Below are 15,578 nucleotides of genomic sequence, written 5' to 3'. Positions count from 1 at the left end.
AGATGGCACGCTCCCGGTGAGCCGCTGGACCCCTGTTAGCTCCAAAGACAGATGACCACCTGGGTTAACTGGAGTCCTGGACCCCGGCCGTGACTGCCCCAATTCTCTTTCATTAAGAGTTAAGAGGACTTATCTGACCCTCACTGCCCATCTCCGAGTGCTGCTCAGCTATTACGGGCTGTAAGCTTTATTTAATGGATTTAACATCCACTTTCACCGCCCTCCTCCCCGGGGACAAGGGAGACACAGAGGAGATGACACACACAAACACACAAGCAAAGAAACACTCGGAGGCGCACATATTCAGCCTACACAGCCCCCCAACACCCCCGCCATGCAACACATACACCTGACGCTCATGTTTGTGTTCAAAATTCAATTACCCACTTATTGATACTTCACAGGGATATTTAAGATGCAGACACGAGCTGTGATTTCCCAGGGGAGCCACTGGTTCCTCTTTATGTCCCAACCGAGAGGGCCCACCCCTCCTCCTCCTCTTCCCTCTCCAATGCATTTTCGCCTGGCTGAGACACATACACACACTCGCTCACACACCAAAACAAACACATCTGCACCTCCCAACCCCTGCCCCAGCCTATGCCTGTTCAAGAGGTGTCCTTATTAATAGGCAATCAGTCAAAAATCATTCATTAAAAAGCCTAAAAGGTTTTACACCCGCACTATGATTAGCTGGGAAAGAAAATCCAATGAATTCCTAATGCCTTTATGGAAATGAGGTGTCATTTCCGATCTGCTCAGGGAGGCGGCAGGCAGCCAGAACTAAGGAACGGTGTTTGAGTGTGTGTGTGTGTGTGTGTGTGTGTTGTTGTTATGTGTTGAGCTCTGCCTCCCTCTTCTTTCACACAGCTCCAACACTGATCCTGCTTAAGATATGGACAGGGGTCTATCAGATACAGCTGCAACCTGCTACATCGAGGAAGGAGATACTTCATGTCACCCTGCTGCTAAATGTGCATGGAACAGCTAACAATTTTTCAACAATGGACCATGACTATGAGTAGCCGCACTATCATGAAACCGCACAGCTAATAATTTAAAGTGCAACACTGAGGGAGCCAATTCGAAAGAACTAATCACGCAATATTCAGTAACCTTGAACCTTGGATGATAAAGACTGAGCTTCTAAGCTCTTAAGCTAAACTGAACCATCCTTGATCATTCTTTCTCTTTTCTTACAAGGAAGTTGCCACCTTCAAGGAAACACAACACTGCCATTCATTGTGACTACGAGCCCACAGAGACACAGGGGAGAGGTGAGAAGACGAGCACGGCGTAGTAGTAGAGGTGAGGAGGAGGAGGAGGAGGAGGAAGGGTAGTAACGGCGGTGGTGGGGAGGCATCCCCTGTTCCTCATTCAGCGGCTGTCAGCTCAGGCACTTCATAACCGCCCGCCCCACGGTCAGCCCGTCCTGATGGATTGATGGAGGCACATTAGCACCAGTGGGGCCCAGTGAATGCAATCATATTCAGCAGCGGCGTGCTTCTAATAGGCCGGAGATTGATCCTGAGGGTGAGGAGGAGGTGGTGGTGAATGCGGGCCCATTAGGAGCTGTCAGGGCAGGGCGACCTTCAGTCTCACCTTCACACAGGAGGGTGCAACAGGGGTCAGCCAGGGTCTGCGCCAGGTGGCATTAAGGCGGAGGAGAGGTGCTCTGTGGTGCTACAAAGGGAACAACAGGTGGTCCTACACCCAGAATACACCTAGACGCTCTTTTTATCTAGATATGAAAGTTTCCTGTTATTGTAATATGGTGATATCGCCTAAAGGTTCTCTCTTTTTCCTGGACTTAAAAATGAAATATTTCTCCTGGTGTGTTTGATATTTTATATCTGGGTGAAAAGAGCAGTGAAAACTTTTATCGTCGGCCAGAGTTCTTGAAAAGGTATACACCTCTAGTCAATATTTTAATGTGAGTGGCAGCTTTCTTACTGTTATGAGCTCATGAGGTTTTCAACCCACCACAATAATGGAATGAAATTTTAATATTGGTGTATGTCCTCTTTTAGGCATGATTTAAAGAATTTTAAATGACATATTTTGATATCAATTTAAAGGAGGGGAGGCATTCTTGGCTTTTAATTAAGCTTCCACTGTGGGTCTGACTGACGGAGACACAGGTCACTTGAACTCTTATAAATCTCAATGAAATCCATTTTCTACAACTGCAGACTTTAGCACTGGTCCTACATTTTGTAATTTTCTGTTATTGATGAAATTGTCACTGAAGCAAGCTCGAGATACAACAATGATGACAGTACAGACACCGCAACTTGAGGAAAATCTAAATTAACGGGCAGGGTCGCTAATTAAAACCTTTCCTTATTGTCAGCACACCCTAACAACGCAAGTGTTAAATGGTAGTCAGAGGCCTTGAGCCCACCAGTGTGATAGAGCATCGTCACCAACTCCAGCAGCCATGTTACCAGCCGTCTCAGTAGCCGAGGCTCTCCAGTGCATCCCAAAGGAACACTCAGCTTTCAATTACCTCCAATAACAGCACTTATCAGAGTCCTGAGCTTTCCCCAGAGACCCGGGGCTTGATGCCCACGCTCAGCGGCCCACGACAGGGGCATTCATCACGGGGCGGAGTAACAGCTGGGGCCTGAGAAAGAGGCACGCGTCAAGCCCCTGTGGGACTAGACCGGGCCAGCGTCACACAGCCATTATTGGGGGTTCTTGGGGGGGAGCAATAAGGGAGCGTCGTGTCCTCCCTTCACATCTATGTTAATACATATGTACAGACATGAATATGCAGTAATATGTGCAACAGTGCACAATCTGCAAGAAAAATCAGAAACCAGCACTAATGCTGCTTAGCTGTAGAGGAATGGTAATGTCTGGTTCAGGTCCCCGCTCTCCCTGCAGTCGGGAGGGTGAGTTTTCACCACTTGATTGTGCTCTGCCCATTAACCAGCTCCCTCTTTAATGGTCCCACATGTTGAAGGGGGGAGGGGCAGTAAATCCTGTCCCCTGCCCTCGCTCTGCCGTGACTCTGCGGTGTCTCGTTTATGGATAGTGAAGAGTGCACAAACATGATGAAAAAGTAGCCGAGATTTACAAGGCCTCCCCTGACAGCCAGGAAAAGGAGAAAATTAAACCAGAGAGCATTAAACAGGCACCCATTACAGGGCTGCTCCGACACCAATAATAACCATCATTGTGTCCCGTCATCCCGAGGTACATGACATGATTGCAAAGCCTGCAGTCCTGCGCCTATGACAGCTAACATCTTTATACCAGCCAGATTACATGCTTCTCTGGGTTTAGAGAAGTCAGGCAGATTAGACACGTTTTCAACAAAATTAAGATGCGACTTGTGGTCTATGCAAATACAGCACATACTACACAATCTTTACATGCTTCCTGTAGCCTCCTAATATGCATTTACTCTTTTCTAGGCTTTCCTGACTCCCATAGTTTATCTGTATAGATATGTGTGCATTATACCATCACCAAAAATCTTAACCATGTCACTCAATCTGGAATCAACTGCCTTTACTAAAATCTGATGATCTCTTTAGATAATTAAAAAGTTCCTACTTATGCATCTCACAAATTTTATCAAAGCTCTTCGACATTTTGTTTGGCTTCATTTGATTGATAAGTACTGACTGTTTTTATGTCGTTTTTACAAAGTAGTGTGTTCCTCACAAGGGCTGAAGGCAACTGCAACATTTCAGATCAGATCACTTTGCCCTTATGCACAGATATGTTGGTTGAATTTGACTGATTTAACCGCCATTTATATTTATTTATATATCTGACCCCAGTAAGAGAGCAGCTATACCACAATTCTTCATTTCCTTGTGTTTTACACTGGATAAATAAATACCCATTTTTCTCTTAGGAAAATATGAGCACTTATCTACATCTCTCTAATCCACACTCCACAAGGATTATGACAATGGAGGTAGTGGGGAACGGATTAAAAACTAGATTTTGCATCCATCAAATGCTTGAGCACTTGTTGTATGGGCTCTTGTGAGCATGCCCTTGTTTCTTACCTTTTCCAATTTAACAAGATTGACCTAAATCCGTTATTTTTAAGAGCTCAAGGTCAGCTTATTTACACAGTTTGACATGAATGGAGAGCTGATTCTAAATTGCAAAGTTACGTTTTCTACATTATCCTTTATGTCCGTGGAAAAAGTCAACCTGCTTTTGGATGCCTAGAAATCCACCAGCTAGATAGAGAAAGGCAATGAGCACCATCTAGTGGTAACATGTGACTAACTCATTTTAATATCAAGAAACCTGAAGGATGGACCAATCCAAAGTCTTTAAGAAATATTAAACGTACATTGGTGTGTATGTGTTGTTCATGTACTCACACTCTTCTAAGCCCAGCTGGTAAGCGAGGTTCTGAAGTCCTTTAACCTTCTCCATCAGGTTGGCTGTGGTCAGACTCCCCAGCTCTACAGAAGGATAACAGGACACATAATGAAAGCTCTCAGCTACATGTAACTAGTTTTAGTAAAATGTTATCCCATTTGACAGGATTATAATTTAATGCTGTTTCTGTCCACACTCGCTACAATCATCCTGTTTAACACCAACTTTTACAGGTACATTGAAATTGTTTCATACATGTATACATGTACATACCTTTCAACATTTCAATGTCCTCAGTCTCTAGCTCAGCCATCCACTTGGGAGGTGAATTAGTGATGGGCTGTAATGTAAGACACAACAAACAACTCATGAAAGATTTACACAGCAGGCTAATATATTCCAGTATGTCAAGGCTATTTAATCATCTACTTTGTAAATCAAAGTCAGCCACGGTGAATCTAACTCACATTTTTACAAGATGCAGCAAATTCTGCAACTCCGGGCACTGTGTGAGAGATTACAGGATAATTAAGACTCAGACAAAATGAAACATAATTCCATAATAACTAATACTATATGAGCAGGGAGAATATGAACTTACACTGTTCTGGCCAAAGGTCTGGTGACGCTCTGTCCAACTTCTCAAAACTCAGCAAAGACGACTCAAAATCGTCACCTATCATGACACAAAGTATATTTTTGTTTTTAACATTTTCTATGGAAAATTCATAAATCCTGTATGTAAATAATGCAATGACACAATTTAAGACAGAATCTGAAAGCGAGCACCGATGAACACTTCTTGGTGGTTTTGGTGGATTGAGTACTTTTTAGTTGTATGTTAAACTCTGAGCAACAAAAGTGGTGGAAACATTGCTTCATTTCTAGTGAAGCAATGTTAAAATTTAAGTCAGTGCTTCAACAACATAAAGTACATATTATTTTGGACATACTTCGATAAACCTTACAAGTGTTGTATTGATACAAGTTATCTCATGTATAGAGCTGTAACAATTGGTCAATTAACTGATCAGCAGATAATTAATTGCCAATTGAATAATCATTTCAGTTGGTCAGACAAAAAATCGGAACAGATTGGGCTGTGGGAAATGATAACAGGCATTTTTCCTCCTTTTACCATTTTATAACATTATAAAGACAAAACAATCAATCAAAAATATTCAAAGATTAATTGATAATAAAAATGATCATTAAGCTCCGGTACTGGTCACATGGCAGCACATAAACAGGCATATGCAAAACTTATTATGGGAAATGCGTATCATAGTGGCCAAAATAATGAATGACAAAATAAATAATTATAAAGCTCCATGTTCATGGTTTAGAAATTAAAATACAGATGGGTGACAAATTAATAGAAAAGCACAAAAAAATTCTCTTGGACAGGTGTTGTTCCACCTTGAGCCTCCAAAACAGCTTCATTGCTTCCCTGTCATTTGTTCAGATATTTCCTTTAATTTGTCACCCATCTGTATGTCATCATCTATTTCTTGAAAGTACAATTTAGTTTAGTCACCTGGTTAAATATATGCAGCTTAAGAGGGGCATGTACACTCAGTGGCCACTTTGTTAGGTATACCTGATCAATCTATTGCAATTCAATATATTGTTGCAGCCATATATTCTACCTTCGCAGAGATGATAATGTTCAGTTTTTGTTGGCATTGTCAGAAATGTATAAGTTCAAGCATATGTTTACTGAGGATACATTTAAAGATGGTGTTGTATTGGACTACTTTACATTAAAAGGTGTTTCATGAGGGAGGCTGAATATAAGAAACACCCCTGGATATAATGTAGTCCAGTACAACCATCACTCAATACTGAAACGTATTGAAGCTGAAACAATAAGCTGATTAACTTATGAGCTCACTGACTGTTTTGATAATCAATTAATCATTTCAGTGTTTTTTTAAACAAAAAAAGTGAAAAATTATCTGGCTCCAGCTTCTGAAAAGGCTGCTTATCTCCGCATTTATCATCGTAAACTGAATATCTTTGGGTTTTGGACATTTGTTAAGACAAAACAGGACATTTTCAACTTGGATTCAATTCATTAATTGGAATTGGTTAATCAATTAATAAACTCTTGATTGATTAATCGAAAAAAATAATCGGCACATTAAACTTTAATGATCATTAGTTGGTTGGAACCCTATAACATTTAATTATATCAACATCTCTATGACAGTGGCTACAGACCTGAACATTATAGTGTCCATATAAGAAGACTTTATAGCATAACAGATGTATTCTGCATTAGACTGTGCAAGTGTGGACACTGAGTGTGGACAGTACACTATAGGACTACTTCACTGTAAAAATCCAACACGAGTGTACAATCTGTATGAATAATAACGTTGAGTTCAAGGCGAAACGTGAAAAATAGAAAAGACAACCGTGAGTAAAACATAAATAACTACGATGTTGTGAAACAAAACAGTGTAACTGTTCCCCATTAAGGAAACGGCTGGTTTAACCTGTATGTAGTGCCGCAGCAGCAGATGTTTTGGGTGAAGCTGTACGTTAGGTTCAGGCTCTCTGAGTCTGCTGTGCTTCCCTTTAGCCAACGGAAGACAAAAACATCCCCAAACAGTAAAGATACAGCGCTAACATGTGTGTTTTGTCGTCTCGGGGTGTTCGTGTAACACAGCATTGGAGTCGGTAACGGTTTAGTGCGCTTGATAAGGTCAAATTTACGATTTATACACGGCATAGCAGGGTAAGGAATTAGAATTTACCTCCATTTGGAGACGCCATCTTCAGAATAAACACGTGACGAACGAAGACCAATCACAGCAGCCGTCCTCGGAGTTGACGCGTAGCGGTGTACTTCACAAATGCGCCACCGGGCGGTACACCGGGTTATTGTTGAGCATCGAGGTGAAGACTCAGGTAGAAAAATACGTTTTATACGTGGACCCCACCCATTTCCTACGTTAAACATTCACAGCACAATTCCCCTTTTTAGACACATGAACAAATGATCAAATACATTATCATATTCTAACAATCTTAAAATTATTATATTCTCATTTTTATCTTTTTGTGTTTTTTCAATTACTTATATTATTATCTATGGGAAAACATATATCCACTTTTTGTAAATAATGTAGTGATAGCGAGAAGTAAAGTTTCATGGCATTAATTTCATCTACATTAATTGGTCTCATTTATTTTTTTAATGTTTTGAGGCCGCTTTTGTTTTACAGTGCCATTAAAGTTGTTTCAAGGATGAAAACATTTGTAAATATATTAGCACATTTCTGTTTATTTCTGTTTTAGATCAAGGGCCATAATTCATTCAGAGGGGTTACTAGGTGGTGGATATTGGTGAGATAAGTAGAACCAAGATGAAACACGGAAGATATAATCATAACTAAGAACAGACTACAAGAATATTGTAGTTTATTGATCACATTGAAATGTACACAACACTGAGAGTCAGTAGTAGTCTTAGTGTCAAAACAGAAGCCAGTACTGGATAGCACTATGGCTTAATGAAATACAAAAATAATGGACACTAAGATCAAGACAACAGCAAACGGAAAAAAAAGGATATCTCTGACATCCTATAACTATGTAACAAAACGTTTTTTTAAACTGGTGAGTACGGAGATACAGCATTAAACCTTTTTGTCACTAGTTCCAGGCACTTTAGCTTATTATTGTTGCTCTTTATTGTGACACATACAGTACACACTACGATCAGGATGTAAGATGTCTTGTGAGTTAAGGCAGCTTGGTGAAGAATATGTGTCTGGATCTTTATTCTCAAATACTCCATAACACTCTGGCTTTCATATGTTCTGACTCAAGTCTGTGTTGTCAAGCTTTCTTTACACTACAATACTTGGAAATATTGAGAAACATGAATACTTGGACAGGTAGTATAACAGTGTGTATACTCAGTACCTTATGAAAATAATTTCAATGTGTAAACACGCTAAGACCACAAGTCTGTGAGACACATAATTCATTTAAGTCCCTCATATTCAGAGCAGTTGCTATATATCCTATCATTGGTGTTGTCTTCATGCAAAGTTGACTAGAACTCCCAGGAGTCCATCCACTTCAGGCCAGCCATGGCGCTGCCCGGCTCGTGTGCCAGAGGACCCGTCATGCCATAGGAGAGTGGATGGAACAGGTAGAAACTAACAGACAGGGAAAGGATTTCAGTGATTTACACAAAGTCAAGGAAGTGCTTTCAGTCTAAGCTAATCTAAGCCTGCTAGCTCTAGGGTCAAACTGGAGTGGTATCCATCTTGTCATCTGACTGCCAGCAAGAAGGCGTATAAATGTATTTCCCAAAATGTCAAACTACGACTTTAATATCACTGACTTTATTTTCATCTTCACGTCAACCCACAGCAGATAGAAGAGAGGGCATAAATGTGTTTTGGGGCTTTTCAAAGGCATTTTAAGTGTAACAAGGGAAAATGGGTTTAACAGCAATGGTGTAATCACTAGAAACCTCATTAAATGCAATAGACATTACATAGTGATAATAAACTTTTTATGACAGCTTAAGAATGAACTACAATACATTTTTTTCCTTCACAGTAATGACTCTACTGGTCAGCTCACCTGTAAAGAGCAGTTAACAGAAGGACCATCTGCCCGGCTCGTTCCAACCAATCACAATAAGGTGGGCGGAGCAGCAAGTCAGCACTTTTTAATAGGATGTCTAGTGTAATTCCTGTGAGAAAGAAACACAATGCATTAACAAGAAAACCACCATGACTGCTTTGTCTATATAAGGGGTTCTCAATGCCTCAAACCCTATCAGACAAAACATGGGTGTGGGCTACAACCCTGTTTATGTTTTTTAGTCTATATATTTTTACGTTTTGGATAACCTGCACCATTAAAATGCGTCATCAGCAGTTCCTGTTAGCAATGTCCCCACAAGAGTACAGACAACTATCGCTGGATTAATTTGATACAAAAGAAAACTTCTTCTCAGAAATGTTCTGGAGTTAAAAGAACAGACTTTTTTCTTTGACTTCTAAACAGAGATGGAGAGATTTATTCATGGTGGACAAAGGAGATAATGATATCCTCAGAAAGTGTAAGGTTCGGACTCTGAGAACAAGTATGATTAAGTACCTTAATTCGCCTTATCTGGTATCTTTGCCTCTTATCTTACCCCTTCAAACCTCTGCTCTATTAATGGAATAGAATAGAAGGTAAAATGCATTGGGATTTAATACCTGTTAGCATGCTGCTGAAGAGCATGGCAGGGAAGTAGTGGTGATAGTAGAGGACACGGCCCATAGTATAGAAAGGTGCATAGTGAAGCAGCCAACCGAGGAGAAGCAGTCCTCCCCCTCTCATAAGCACATGAGAGTGCTCTGAAACAGAGTGGAGTACAGAACATTTACAATACGTTTAAATCATCTTTTTAATATAATATCAATATCAATATCAATACTTATACCTATTCTTTTTTGGTCCAATGAGAAACCTCGTTGCAGGGCTACAGAGGCCACTGCCACCATGATCAGATATAGTCCCAAACTGGCCAGATTCATCCACCAGAGCACCTGAATAAGAATATTCCATCATGAGGGCTTTAATGTGCATTGGTCAGACAAGAGCGACGACTGGATAATGAAACTTGACTTACAGGGTTCCCCAGCAGATAAACACGATACTCTGTCTCATTCACTCCTGAGAACCTCAATCCCTTTTACAAGAATAAACCAAGAACATTTGAAGTTAAAAATTGCACACATGCATTTCATTTGAATTTTTTATAGCGTAAATCATTCAGTGCACCTGGTAGTTGATGGGCCAGTGCCAGGGTTTTGAGTTCATCTCATTGTCTTTGGGTTTCAAGCCACTGTTACCCTGAATAGACACGTTTTTTTGGTTTTAATAAATGGTTTCTGATAAAACTTGTTCTTTAAGCACAGATGGATTTTCTCAGTGTTTCTTACTCTGATCATAACAATGTGGGACTCCAGTAAGATCTCCAGAAAATGGGGCTTCAGCACAGACAGACTAATGTTGGGCACTGCCAAAACATACAGAAGGAAAAGTAAAATGTTCGTTAGTGTTTGACATCAAGATATATATATATATACAAAAAGGAGCACAAGTGATGTTGTATCATACATTTAGGGTTGATATGATCTTCAATGTTCCACTGAGAACTTGGAGTTTCCTTCAAGTAGGGACTACAGGTCACCTCCACCTGTTCCCAGCCCCTGAATGGAAACAAAAGTTATAGTACACTTCCACACAAACAAAGAATCTTGAATAGAAGAGGAAGTGGGGTCAGAGCAGAGAAGATTAGTTGTACCACTTTGGAAGAGTCTTGCCAGAGGAGTAAAGCACGCAGCCGGTAGCTCGGTGCAGAAAGCGGACTTTGCTGCGGAGCACCTTCACCAGGTCACCCTTCTGACCTCCACACACCTCCACCTGCCACAGGTCATTAGCGTCTCCTGTGCCATTCTAAGAACAGAGCAAAGATACAGCGGTGCGTTAAGCTCAGGATGCACAGAGATATAATGGCATGCAATCACAATCTGATGTGGCTGTTGCTAAACAGTTTGGAGTCTCTGAATGGCAGTGAAAGGTAAGGTATGTCACGAGTCAATTGTTGTGCTTCACATAAGGTGGGCTATACTCACAGTGCCATAACCTGTAACCTGGAAGTGTTTCTTGGTCATTGGGGCCTCATGGAGGTGACTGTGAAGGTTGCGAGTTGTTCTGAAGGGACCACAAAAAAAAAAGAAAAAAAAGGCCATTATAGAATGCAGATGGAGATTAAGATTAAAATGAAATTTTATCATTTAAATTAGCTGGGATTAAGTAATACATTTCATGGGTGTTATACATACTCTTTGTGCTCCAATCGAATGACGTCACCATGACGAACCAGGTCAGGGGTCCCAGATTGAGCTTAATAAGGATAAACAAAGGAGAATAACAATAAGAGACTCATTCATTGCTTCCTTATGACTTAAATGAATGTTACAGGTATCTCTAAACAGTAAATCGACATCATCTTCTCACATTCATTATTATTCTGTCTGTGAACGAGCCACAAATTGTTGTAGTCCTTATGGAGATAGGCTGTCACCTGTAAGGAAAAAGCAAGGTTTATTTAGAATAAATAAAATGATCATAAGTGTTAGCATATATAACTATGGTTGTGGATGTTTAACAGTTGAACCTGTAGCCTGACCTGCTGCTGCCGTGCTCCCACTCCCTCTGGGTATAAGTGCCAATGAGAGTGCAAATAGCCTCCAGCAATACGGAGATTTTTCACAGTAATGGTGGAGCCATATGCCAGATCTACATCATAAGAACAACATGGTATCAAGAGGACCACATCATTAAAACACAATATATTTAATGGAAAATGCCTTTTTAAACATCATTAAAAGTGACACCAGTCAATTACGGAACTGAACATAAAACAGAACAGTAAGCCTCAATAGTAAAACCCTGCTGCGTAACTTTATGAAGAAAACGCTTCAGCCCATCTGGCTGTCATCAATACTAAAGGAATGCCTCCATTTCTCTTTGACCTCCCTCACATCTTCATTTTAGTGTTTTAGTAAACACAGCTGCAGCACCATGTGGTTTTATTCACGCATGTGTTTGGGACTCACACTCAGGCATGGATGCATTGTGTAGGTTGTTCCCGATTAAACGGGACTGAAAGGCAGAACTGAAGAAGCCATCTCCCGGTCCACTGGTGAGAGAAAGCAATCATGACGACTTAAACAGTGCCGTGGATAGTATTTTGTGAGCTGAGCAGTAATCACACTCACCTTTTGTTCAACACAACAAAGTGAATGGCAAATACTGTCACATAGAGGAAGACTGGGAGGAGGATGAGCCCAACAACCCGAGCCAGGAAGTGCTTTGCAATGTCCACCTGCAGCCAGAAAAGAAAGTCAGAAGAGCAGCCAAACATCACGCATTACTCAACAACACTCTCTAAAAATGTGCTTTTGTTTACCAGTGATAGACTGAGGTCTCCCAGAAGTCTCCAAAGGTCCCACACTGTGTTCAGTCCAACCAGGAGGATGACAAACAGACCAACAAACTTCACTCCCATGGCCCCAGCAAGGTTTACACCAGTCAGTACCAGCCACAGCCACCAGGAGGCGGTGAAAGGCCTGAAAGCAAAAGCCAGCAGGGAACAATCATGTGTATTGTGTTCTTATTAAAAAGATAGAGAAATGTCGACATCCCATATTGTGCTTAGGTTCCACCCATTAAACATTATCAGATTTGTTCTTATTGGAAGAAACTAGTAGTGTTTTAGGAATGTAATTACAATTGTTGTATTATATTGTCATATTTTTTTAGCAATCATTTAATTAGTCTGCAAAATTTCCCAAGGTAAAGATAGATGTTCATCACAAGACCCCAGAGTCTTAAATCTGTTTATTATACACAAAATATCAGCAGTTTTCAATTAATTATGTGCAATTTGAAATAATCATGCAGTGAATGTATGGCACTTTACCTGAAAATTAGTGCATTGATTGATAATAAACTAATTTAAATTATCAAGAAATAGTCAAAATAGTCATCTGTTTGTTTACTGTTGACCAGGTAAGAGTTTCAGTTCTACACTGCAAAGGACAAGACAGACTAAAATTATCGCTTTGTCGTAACCTGCCTCCCTCACTCAGACTAGTTTCAGGTTACATCCCTGTTTATCCAAATTCATAGAAAATATGAACCATTTGTGTGAAATGTTGTCACAAGTCTTGAGTGGTGGCTAAAAACATGTTTTGTGCGGTCACAGCGACCTTTAACTTTGACCAGCAAAATCGAATCAGTTCGTCCTTGAGTCCAAGTGAGCATTTGTGCCGAATGTGAGGAGATTCCCTTGAGGAGTTCCCAAGATATTGAGCTCATTAGGCCTAAATCTTTTTTGTGAAGTAACTGTCATCTTGAGTTCATCCTTGAGTCCAAGTCAATCTCCGTGCCTAATTTGAAGAAATTCCCTCCCGGCATTACTATCACAGTCAAGAGCAGGGGCGGACGGACAACCCGAAAACATAATGCATGTGGCCCTGGCTGTCACCGGAGTGGAGGCATATAAAACTAAAATTAATGTTCGACCTGTTCCACCTACCTGTACCTCTGCCGGCTGAACTTGACCATGCTAAGCACTGCTGCCATGATGAAGAACATGAGTATAGGGTCTAACAGGATGTACTGGGAAATGGTGACACAGCCAGTGTCTGTCAGGAGAGTGAAATGAAGCAACAACAGGATAAATTCATGGTGCTGGACCTATAAATATAGTTTGGCATTTAAATAGATTTTCTTAAGATACAGTATACTTTTGGTATCCATCAAAATTGTTGTCTGCAAAATATACGTCAAATAAAATAAAAATTATTATGAATTTATTCCTCTGCTCTCAGAATGTGTATATGCAGAAAGAAAAACAAGGAAATTGGAAGGTATAGTAATCAGTGTACTGCAAGTTTAACATGTTCTTGAGTTGTGGAACCTTTTTAAACAATTAGACAATTACTCACCAAATATGAGCAGAGTGGCAGTGATGAGAGCAGCAGTGTGAGACTGAGACAACTCCAGCACTATGAGGTAGGCAAAGACTGGGAGAAAGGAGCCCAACACAGCACAAAACTGTAGATTATAAGAGCAGGACAGATGCATCAGCAGTCATAATATGTTGTCTTTTTAACACTGTGACAAGACTATATGTACATATTCAAACTGTATTGTCAGACGATTGGAAAAGAGCAGTTTTTCTAGTGTGGAAAGCAGCTTACTCCTCTCATGCCCCAGTAGTTGTGGTGTTCATATTTGTCTCCTGGCTTTATGAAAGGAAAGGTTCCATCATAGCCGGTCATGTAACCAGCGAGACCTATCAGCATCTAGGACAGAGTAAAAGAGGTTAATAATGAAGAGATTTGCCAACATGAAAAGGATAATCTGCCATCTCACTTTTCCAAGAGGCGGATGGACATCAAAGAAGAAGGTCCTGTTGATGTAGTAGCTTCCCATCTTTCCAAAGTGTGTCTCATCCCAGCTGAAACACAGAATCAAGTCATCAAGAACCAATGGCACACAAATATGTTCAAAATAATGTGCATATTTTAAGGGGGGACCTTTACTTACCACACATGAGGGGGCTCTGTTATCTTGTACAGACGTGTAGAGAGGGACAGCCCCACCACTAACATCAGAAACACTTTGTTCTGTGGCTCGTCACTGAAACTTCCTCTTGCCGATAACTGAGCAGATGTCCCATTTGAGGACTGGGTGTCATCTTCTGGCTTGAGTCCAGCCGTGTGACGGTTTTTGTCCTTCAACACAGGAGTAGATGGGGTGCGGAGGGTCTTTTCTGAAGTGGGAAAGGTTTTCCTGTTTCGCAGTGTTGAAGGATCCCCTGTTTTGTTCCTCTGAGTAATGCATTCTTCTTTTGCCATGAGGAAATAAAACCTGGAATAAAATGACCAGACCCCCTTCCAAGCCAGGTAAGGTCCAATATTTGGCAATTGTACCAAATCATATACTAATAGTTAGTTAATGAGTGATGTCTAGATGATGTATAATTGTACTATCAGGGGACAAATACTACATTTAGCATAAATATTAGTAAGATTAAACACTGGCGAACCAGGTATCAGTTGTCAGTATTGTACGTTATGTCAAAAAAGGCAAAGCTGACAGTTACTGTCACACCTTTCCTACTCAACAAATTATCAGACATAATATTAGTTACAATGTCGCCAAGCTATCAGGACATTTTCATCTATAAGATACTTATCCTAGCTTCCTTTTTATAACCAAATATCCGGTTCCAAATAATAATAAGTAGCAAAGTGCCCGCCTTTCTCTATTGGCTAAAATTATCGTTTTGTTATTCAAAGATTTACATTAGCAGTACAACAAGAGCACGAGAGGTTGTAGCTCCAGTCCACGACACACGTAAAGAGCGAGAGGGATTCTGGGAGGTGTATTCCACTGTATTATTTATGTGGGCACGGTATCTCAAGGTAAACACAATTTCCCAGGATCCCTCTGGAATAGCTCCTCGTCCTCGGTTAGCCAATGGGGAAAGGCTGTGGAAAACCAGCTGGAAAAGCAGAGATTGTGATTGCGCAGTTCAATTTGACCACTAGAGGGAGATGTGGTATAATAAATTATTTTAGTACACAGTATTTTTTTCTATATCTTTTCTTTTTGTATGA

At 40.6% G+C, this 15,578-nt stretch overlaps 2 protein-coding genes across 2 annotated transcripts; both read right to left on the bottom strand.

Moving 5' to 3' along the window:
* Positions 1-4,299: 4,299 nt before the first annotated feature.
* On the bottom strand, positions 4,300-7,255 carry lin52 (lin-52 DREAM MuvB core complex component). The gene is made up of 5 exons (XM_023417211.2): positions 7,119-7,255; positions 4,958-5,032; positions 4,824-4,861; positions 4,630-4,696; positions 4,300-4,439 (listed from the first exon to the last, which is right to left on the bottom strand). Exons 1-5 carry the CDS (start codon positions 7,135-7,137, stop codon positions 4,315-4,317), a joined length of 324 nt encoding a protein of 107 aa, XP_023272979.2. The 5' UTR covers positions 7,138-7,255; the 3' UTR covers positions 4,300-4,314.
* Positions 7,256-7,768: 513 nt separating this feature from the next.
* On the bottom strand, positions 7,769-15,310 carry pomt2 (protein-O-mannosyltransferase 2). Its single transcript, XM_023417342.2, has 21 exons — positions 14,503-15,310; positions 14,329-14,413; positions 14,154-14,258; positions 13,899-14,007; positions 13,487-13,595; positions 12,356-12,515; positions 12,165-12,271; positions 12,003-12,085; positions 11,573-11,682; positions 11,401-11,467; positions 11,226-11,286; positions 11,016-11,094; positions 10,685-10,836; positions 10,498-10,589; positions 10,320-10,396; positions 10,159-10,230; positions 10,007-10,066; positions 9,818-9,923; positions 9,591-9,731; positions 8,965-9,076; positions 7,769-8,531 (listed from the first exon to the last, which is right to left on the bottom strand). Exons 1-21 carry the CDS (start codon positions 14,811-14,813, stop codon positions 8,426-8,428), a joined length of 2,304 nt encoding a protein of 767 aa, XP_023273110.1. The 5' UTR covers positions 14,814-15,310; the 3' UTR covers positions 7,769-8,425.
* Between the last annotated feature and the right edge of the window lie 268 nt (positions 15,311-15,578).

The sequence above is a fragment of the Seriola lalandi genome, unplaced genomic scaffold (assembly GCF_002814215.2).
Source record: "Seriola lalandi dorsalis isolate HSWRI2012SDOR001 ecotype SW California unplaced genomic scaffold, Sedor1 jcf7180002054573, whole genome shotgun sequence".
Classification (NCBI taxonomy): domain Eukaryota; kingdom Metazoa; phylum Chordata; class Actinopteri; order Carangiformes; family Carangidae; genus Seriola; species Seriola lalandi.
The sequence above is the reverse complement of the archived record's forward strand: the minus strand, read 5'-3'. Positions and strand labels throughout refer to the sequence as shown.